The sequence below is a fragment of the Urtica dioica genome, chromosome 10 (genome assembly GCF_054948205.1).
Source record: "Urtica dioica subsp. dioica isolate 48M chromosome 10, U.dioica_male_clone48M_v1_H2, whole genome shotgun sequence".
Classification (NCBI taxonomy): domain Eukaryota; kingdom Viridiplantae; phylum Streptophyta; class Magnoliopsida; order Rosales; family Urticaceae; genus Urtica; species Urtica dioica.
This window is the reverse complement of record NC_142765.1, coordinates 81617-90116: the sequence shown is the minus strand read 5'-3', so window position 1 is coordinate 90116 and position 8500 is coordinate 81617. Positions and strand designations below refer to the sequence as shown.

General features: G+C 43.9%; 2 protein-coding genes across 2 annotated transcripts; one reads left to right on the top strand and one right to left on the bottom strand.

Moving 5' to 3' along the window:
- Nucleotides 1-318: 318 nt before the first annotated feature.
- On the top strand, nt 319-3202 carry LOC149382761 (ARM repeat superfamily protein). The gene is made up of 5 exons (XM_089628575.1): nt 319-985; nt 1081-1839; nt 1921-2466; nt 2560-2725; nt 2820-3202. Exons 1-5 carry the CDS (start codon nt 401-403, stop codon nt 2831-2833), a joined length of 2070 nt encoding a protein of 689 aa, XP_089484701.1. The 5' UTR covers nt 319-400; the 3' UTR covers nt 2834-3202.
- A 276-nt stretch (nt 3203-3478) lies between these two features.
- LOC149382760 (Protein kinase superfamily protein) lies at nt 3479-5403 on the bottom strand. The gene is made up of 6 exons (XM_089628576.1): nt 5170-5403; nt 4804-5096; nt 4593-4728; nt 4388-4524; nt 4182-4305; nt 3479-4106 (listed from the first exon to the last, which is right to left on the bottom strand). Exons 1-6 carry the CDS (start codon nt 5225-5227, stop codon nt 3628-3630), a joined length of 1227 nt encoding a protein of 408 aa, XP_089484702.1. The 5' UTR covers nt 5228-5403; the 3' UTR covers nt 3479-3627.
- Between the last annotated feature and the right edge of the window lie 3097 nt (nt 5404-8500).

The window sequence follows — 8500 nt, the reverse complement described above, 5'->3', positions numbered from 1 at the left end:
TGGATGTGGCTTAAAGAAAGTGTTAAAACAATACGTGGGAATGTGGGATACGTAAGCAATTGTCCACTTTTGCTGCAGTTGTCCACTTTTCGGTTAAAACAATTAATTGTCCACTTTTCTATTTCGGTTAACAATTAACCGTGAGAAAAAAATTCGGTTAACCGAATTTTCAAGTTTACTTTGTATACTTTAACACAGTTATAGGACAGAGTGGGAACCGTGCTGGACACGTGGCGAAAGATGATAGGATTTATTCAAATCAGAGCGCGAATTTTGAAGCAAAAAAAAGCGAGACCCACACATAACTAATAATAAGAAGTAACCACATCAACAACACTGGTTGTGTATTTGAAATTTGAAAACCCAGGCCCGCAATCGGATCTGATCCGCGGCGGCGAAGATGAAAGCTCAGTTCGAGGTGAAGCAGAAGACACTGGCGGCTCTGAACAAGCTCTCAGATCGCGACACCTTCCAACTGGCGTCGGAGCAGCTCCAGAAGACGGCCGAGTCTCTCACCGCCGAAACGCTCTGGCCGTTCCTGTCGTGCGTCGTGGACTGCGACTCGAACCACAAACCGGCCCTACGGCGGGAATGCCTCCGCCTGATGGCCGCCGTGGCGTCGGCCCACCCTTCCCTGGCGGGCCCGCACCTCTCGAAGCTGGTCTCCGCTCTCCTCCGCCGCCTGCGAGACCCCGACGCGTGCGTCCGAGACGCGTGCCTCCACGCGGTGTCGGTGTTCTCGTCGGCGCTCCGCAACTCGTTCGTGTCGTTGGCGAGGCCGCTGTTCGAGGCTCTGGCGGAGCACAACAAGCAGCTCCAGTCCGGCGCGGCTCTGTCCCTCGCCGCGCTCATTCGGCACACGTGCGACACTCCTCTTCCGACCTCCGTTCTCCACCGCATGCTCTCTCGCACCACCAAGATGCTCTCCAACCCTCACTTCCTCGCCAAACCCGCCCTCGCCGAACTCAACGCCGTCCTCATCCAGGTCCAATTTCTTCTCCTTCCCTTTTTTTACTCTATTCATGAGAACAATCTTCATTACTGATTGATCTGCGTGCGTGTGGTTGCATCTATTTCCAGGCTGGCGGTGGCCAGAAGAGCGTGGCGGCAGCGATGGCGGCGATCGAGGCATGTCTGAAGAGCAGCGATTGGCCGACGAGGAAGGCGGCTGCGGAGGCGTTGGGGGAGCTGGGTGCGAGCCAGGGGTTGGGGCATTTCAGGGCCGGGTGCGTGCGGTCGCTGGAGTGTTGCCGTTTCGACAAAGTCAAGCCCGTCCGCGACTCCGTCTCCAACGCCCTCCGCTGCTGGACCGCCCTCCCCCAAACCCCCTCCGAATCCGCTTCTTCCCACAGACACCGCTTCTCCGGCGACGTCGCCACCAAGACCCGGGCTCCTTTCTCCCTCGCCAACAAGCCGCGCACCAGCAAGGCTAATAAGGACGACGATTGGCTCGTCGAGATCGCCGTTCCCAAGACCCGCTCCGACCAACACAACAATGATCAACACTCCGAGTGTAGCAGCTCCGTCACTAAGAACTTCGACAGCATGAGCGCTGACTACGTCGATGACGACAAGCCTGAACTCAGCTCCTCTGTCACCGACAAGTTCGAGACGCAGCTCGCTGACAACAAAGTTAGCCTTCCAAAGCTGTTTGACAGGTTCTCATCCGAGGACACCTGTAGCGTGGAACAGAGTTACTCGACCAAGGCCCGGGACCGGACAAGTCTCGATTCTACTGTAACTTCCACGGGCCCTCCAATGGAAGACGACATGGCTTTCATCAGGAAGCGACTTTTGCTCATTGAAGAGAAGCAGTCTAGCTTGATGGATCTCTTTCAGGTAGAAATCAGATCCTAGTTAAAGATTTCAATTTGTCTTTTCCGAAGTTATCCGTAATTTTTTTTCCCTATCTATTGAAAGGCGTTTTCAACGGGAATCATGGATAATCTGGCCGTGTTGCAATCGAGGATGGCGCGTTTAGAGGACGTGGTGGCTCGGAACGCAGTGCACAGAGACGAGGAACGGTCGACTCTGGCGAAGCAACTCCAGACGATGAACACTCCAAGGCCGTCTGTCGATCTCCGAGCTAGAAAGCCATCGCTGGTGTCTACGAGAGAGAGAAGAAGCACGTCGACGAAGCCCGACGCAAACATGTGGGCTGATAATAACGCCAGAGCCGCGAGCCACGGCAACGTGTTCGGCTCGGCCCCGAGAAAGAGCGGTTTGGAGAGCAAGCACAGTGTGTGGAAACGGGTGAAAGGGTTTGTGTGTGAAGGGGACGTTGAGTCAGCGTACTCGGAGGCTCTCTGCTGCGGAGACGAGCTCATCTTGGCCGAGCTCATGGACTGCACCGGCCCAGTCCTTGAATGCCTGTCGTCCAGGAACATCAACGACGTCCTCGACACTCTCGCATCGTATCTCGCTCAGCACAAATTTACTGCTTCCGTGTTCCCTTGGTTGCAACAGGCAAGTCCACAGTTAGTTTATTTTCGCTACTTATATCATCGCTTTTGTATCGTCTCGTCTCGCAAATGACATGTTGTTTCGTGTGTTTTGCAGGTTGTTGACTTGAGCAACGTTCACGGGCCGAATCACATCGTTCTGACCACGAAAGCGAGGCAAAATCTGTTGTCTGCGCTTCAGGAGGCTCTGAGCATGGACTTCTCGAATCCTTTGGAGAAACGGTGCATTAGTCAGATAGCTGTAAAACTTCATCACATATGGGGTAATAGTTGTAGCTTTCGTGCCTCGGTAGTATTGCATCTCAGATACAGGAAATTGTTGCTAAGTGCATGCTTCTTCTTTTTTTGTTGTTGCAGGAAATGGATCGTAATTATGTTGATAGGAAAATTACCGTCGCAAAATCATTTACCGAAGATTACTGTTTGGTAACTGGCACCGGTTAATGACAAAAATTTCGTAAGGGAAAAAAGAAGTCAAATCTTTGAAGTCAGCGAGGTCTAACGTCTTACATTATGAAGTATCATAAATGCCTACTTCTCAGCCATTATTGTGGCCGGCTTTTAGAATATGTTGGTTCTGAGTGAGCTGTTAGAAAGCAAGGGAAGTTTTAAGCTCAGACTGTTGTTTAATGATATTATTATGTTATTTCATTTATGTCCGAGGCCACTCCGGTGTGACTGAACCGATTGTCATAAATTATGTGTTCTTTTTAAATTATTTATTAGTCATTCAATTCAGACACTCGTTCTTCTTTCAGAGGTAAACAGACGTCAACAAGAAATAATCATGACAATTAAGTAAGGAACTTTAAGAAGAAGAAAACAGACGTAATTAGGATTATTATACTCCAGTTCTTATACCTTTTTTTTTTTTGTCAAAGTCAAACGGCTATTTAGTGACAATTCTGTCTTTTATGTTCAGATTTTCAAATAAAAACCTTTAAAGTGTTTTCCCGTTTCTGCAAAAACATAATGGACTCATGGGATTGCCTTTGACCCATACATACTAATTCACCAAAAAAAAAAAAGATTTCTTTATAAAGAGGAAGAATGAGTTACAAAAAAAGAAAAATAGAATACAAGAGAGAGCAAGCAAGTGGAGAGAGAAGGTGAGGGGCGTTGTACAATTCAACCACTAGCCATGAAAATCGGTCAAAAGAAAAGGTCAGCTTCTGGCGGAGGCTGGTCTGTGGTCGTGATCGCGTTGAGGCGTGTGAGTTGGAAGCACCGAATCGCGTGGCGTGCTTTTGGTTGTCCCATTCTCTGCTGCGTTTGCTTTGGGAGCCTCGTAGAGAGTTATGCCGGTTCGAAGCATTTCGTCTTCCTCTTCTTCTTCTTCCTTGGCCTGAAAGGCCTCGAGGATCTCGACGACCTGGACCATCAGAGGCCTCCCTTTCGGGTTCTGGCTGAGGCAGAGGTACGCGAGATGGGCGACCTTCATGGCCGTCTTGGTCGAGTATTGGCCTTCCATTCTCGGGTCCAGAATGCGCAGCAGCTTCTTGTTGTGGTTCAAGAGCGGGCGAGCCCACTCCACGAGGTTGTGCTCTCGGCTCGGCCGGCTCTTGTCCATCGCTCTCCTTCCGATCAGCATCTCCAGAAGGACCACTCCGAACCCGTATATGTCGCTCCGAGCCGTTAGATGCCCTGCTTCCCAACACATTTCTCGAATGTAAAACAAAGACAAGACGGAACAAATGCCGGTTCAAACTCAAAACTCACCGGTCATCACGTACTCGGGAGCAGCGTAGCCGTACGTGCCCATGACCCGCGTCGAAACGTGGGTTTGGTCGCCCATCGGCCCTTCCTTTGCGAGACCAAAGTCCGAAAGCTTTGCGTTGAAATCCTGCACGCACGAACGAGGGTCGATCGTTGAGATACCAAGTGCATATGGACGTGATTCTGAGTGAGTGGGTGAGTAAACTAACCGCGTCCAACAAGATGTTAGAGGTCTTGAAGTCGCGGTAAATGATGGGCCTCTCGGCGCCGTGAAGAAAGGCCAGTCCTTTGGCAGCGCCCAAAGCGATCTTCATGCGCCGAGACCAACTCAGCGGACACCCCACCCCTGAATCAGAATCAGTAAATCAGAATCAGTATTGAATAATGTTTGCGAAGAAGAATCACAGCACTGACGTCGGAACAAGTGCTTCTCGAGGCTTCCGCTGGCCATGTACTCGTAAACCAGAAGGCGGTGGTCGTCTTCGCAGCAGTAGCCGATGAGCTTGACCAGGTTGTCGTGGCGAACCTGTCCCAAGTAGTTGACCTCCGCCTGAAAATGTATGTTGATTAAACACGACGGCATAGGCATTGGCAGAGAGAGAGAGAGAGAGAGAGAGAGACGGACCAGCCATTCTCGGTCGCCCTGGTAGCCCTCTCGGTTGAGCTCCTTGATGGCGACTTGGAGGCCGTCGTCGATGGTGCCTTTGTAGACGACACCGAAGCCGCCCTCGCCGAGGATCAAGTCCGGACGGAACCGCTTGGTGGCGATCCTCATCTGGTCGTAGCTGAATATGTCCACGTTGGTGGACCCAGTGTTCTCACGCAGATCTCTCACGTTCCTCTGCGCCAACGGACCTGTGTTTGTGTTTGTGTTTTTGCTTCTCTCTCCCGTCTCCGTCTCCGACGACACCAATCCCACTTTCAATCCAACTCACATTCATTAGATGAAGAGATCAATCAACACACAAAGTCAATCTGGGGAACAACTTACCGGGAATGCGGCGAATGGGCTGCCGTGGATCGTCGTCGATGCTGAAACAAATCCCCATGGAAATGTAACCCTAACTCTCACTCCAACGCACCATTAACAGAAGACGAAGATGAGTCAAGTTTGAAGATCCCTTCTTTCTCAATCGGTTTTGAGACAATAACAGTTTGTTTTCCAACTTCAATCAACCAACCAAATCCGAGTCATCACTTCCTTTCTATTTATCTTTTTCTAATAATGATAATAATAATAATAATAATTAATAATGCGGCTTCTAGCTCTACTCTTAACTCTTCTAAAACTAAGATTGGATTTTCCTTTTTAAGGAAAAACAATAATGGTAACTAAAAGAACCAACCCTTCTTTTTGGCTTTCATCTTATTTATGTAAAAAAAAAAAAAAAAAAAAAAAATACACACATTGATTGGCAACGACCACAAAGTCAAGCCATCCCCATAAATCAACCGCATATTAAAAAAAAAGGAAATTATTGCAAAAAAAAAAAAAAAAAAAAACTCAATGTTTACTTACCGCTTATAACATTTAAATACTAAAATTTAAAAAGTTGTGAAAAAGTACTAAAAATCAATAATTTGTCTCTCCGTTACAACCCTTGGCGTTAAATCAAATGACATTACACGTGTCATAATCTGATAATTTGTTTATCTCTTTTTCTCTCTCTCTGAAATCATCACAGTTAAAATACAATAATTATTTTTCTGCAATTAAACCAAACATCCAAATCCAAAGACACAAACACTAGTGAATTAACGAGCAAGCCATCCCTAATGACCGATTGCACTTTTCAAACTCATTCGCACACTCTAAACCCACTACATCGAATCAAACCCATTCTTTCTTTATCGCCTCAATTCTCGCCGGTTAGAAATTTTTAGAGTGGTGATAATTTCTCTCTTGACGGCAACGTGGTTCACCGGAGTGGGTTTCTGATCTTCGCCAGGGACGAAAGCAAAACCACCACCCGCAATTTCGGCCAGCGTGAATACAACCTCTGATCTCGGCCAAAGTTTAAAATTTGCAATTTTGTTTTATTTTGGGGAAAATGAAAGTTTTTCAAGGGTCTGTATAATATAGTGGGTGGAGTTAGATGTTCTTCTTCAATATTGAGTTTTTTTGCCGTCATTTCCTCTGAAAAAAATAATTGTCAGTTTTATTTTATTTTTCTAAGGGAAAATATCTAGAGTATCCCTCGTGTTTAATCGAAATGCGAGATTTATCACCTCTATTTCTAGAAATATCAGATATATCCCTTCAGTTTAATATAAATGACATATACCTCCCCTAAAAAAATGTTATATTACAAATATCACCATTTTCGTTTATTTTTTTACAAAAAAATAATTTGAACTCCTCAAAATACCCTTAATAGAATAAATATTTATTTACTATTTTATTAAAAAAAATCAAAATCTCTCTTTATAAAAAAAAAAAATCTTAACTTTTTATAAAGAAATTTTTTAATTTAATTTTTTTGTATATAGAATAGAAGATTAAAAATTATTTCATTAAGGGTATTTAGGGGATTTCAAATTATTTTTTTGTAAAAAATAAACGAAAAATGGTGATATTTGTAATATAATATTTTTGTAGGGGATGTATAAGTCATTTATATTAAACTGGAGGGATATGTCTGATATTTCTAAAAATGGAGGGGATAAATCTCGCATTTCGATTAAACACAAGGGATACTATTGATATTTTCCCTTTTTCTAACCACACCGTTAAAAAAAAAAAGAAAAAAAAAAGAGAGACTTATTTACCAAAGTTATTTTCCTGAACATATGTTATTTATTTATTTATTTTTATCTATAGGAGCATTGGTAATACATCTTTTGCTGTATGTAATATGGATAATTATAAATGTAAACAAGTAAGTTGTTTGGGAATGCAAGGTAATAAGATTGCTCCCTCACCAGTAAGATGCGAATAGCCTTTATCCAATCTATTTTAAATTAGATGTTGATGCTTCACTCGCGTCAAAGATTACACTTTTATAATAATGGCTTATCTATACATAATTTTAAAAAAACCAACATCCAATCCTACACATCAATTTGCCGAACTGGGCTGCGATCTCGATATTGAGCCGATTAGCTCACCGATAAATGGACGAATGAGAAGATAACAAAAAAAAAAAAAAAGGTTTTAAACTACATATATAAGTTAATTATGTAGAATCTTGAGCAAATATTATGCAAAATAAAAACAAAGACTGTTTTGATAAAATCGAATTTTTTGAAACAATGAATAAAAACAGATACGAAATTACAAAATCAATAACATAAATATATCAACTTTACCTGCTCCAAACAAAGATTTAAATTTCGGGGAATGACGTCGAAATTACGAGTTTTGGACATTGCCGGCACAAAAATGACAATTTGTCGTTTCGTGTATTTTTGTCGACGACATTCCCCGGAGATGTCGTTTTTTTGTCGTCGTCGAAATGCCCAAAGTTGTCGTTTGGTTTAGCGTATAAAGATAAAAAATTTCAGGGCAAGTCGAGGTCATTTCGGTCGAACGAACCCTAACTTTTTCTCTCATTCACGCAGACGAAGGCCGACGAAACTCCACCGCGATTCCCACCAAGCCGAGGTAATGTCGACAGATCCTTCAAGAAATCAACATTATTTCCGTAATCTGGCCGTAATTCTGGCGATCTGGCAGATATTTGCCCGTCAAATTGTGTCGGCCGTGTAAAAATACTAATTTTTGTATTGCTGTGATTTATTTTGTAAAATGTTTGTGAATGAAACATGTATATTTATGTTGTGCGGTCGTCATATTTATTTTTTCAAATTTTTTTATTAGGTTCCGAAAATATTTGGTGTTTATATAGTCGTTTCGTCATTCACGAGAGTGTGCCGGTGAACAAAGTGAAGTCCCACCATTTTCATAATATGATGCACGAAGCGTCGGAAATAGGTAAGGGAACTTGTAAAATTGTTAGGTGAATACTGAAGAATTGATTAAAGGGTTTTTGATTATCTCATTTTGTAGCCGAATGGTGGAACATGTTCGAGATCGAGACACCGACGTCAAGGAGGTTGGTCATGCAAATCCCTTCGCAAACATCATCGGCATGTGAACGAAATTGAAGCACTTTTGCTCTAGTCCACACCAAAGAGCGAAACCATCTTGCTTACAAAAGGTTGGAACAACTCGTCTTTTGTATCTACAATATGAAGTTACAACTCAGAGACCGTAAAGACAGGTACGAAAATAATGAGAGGCGAGATCCGTTCGACATCATAGAAAGTTCAATGCAAGCCATGGGAGACGATGTGGACAATGATATTCTTCTTGAATGGAT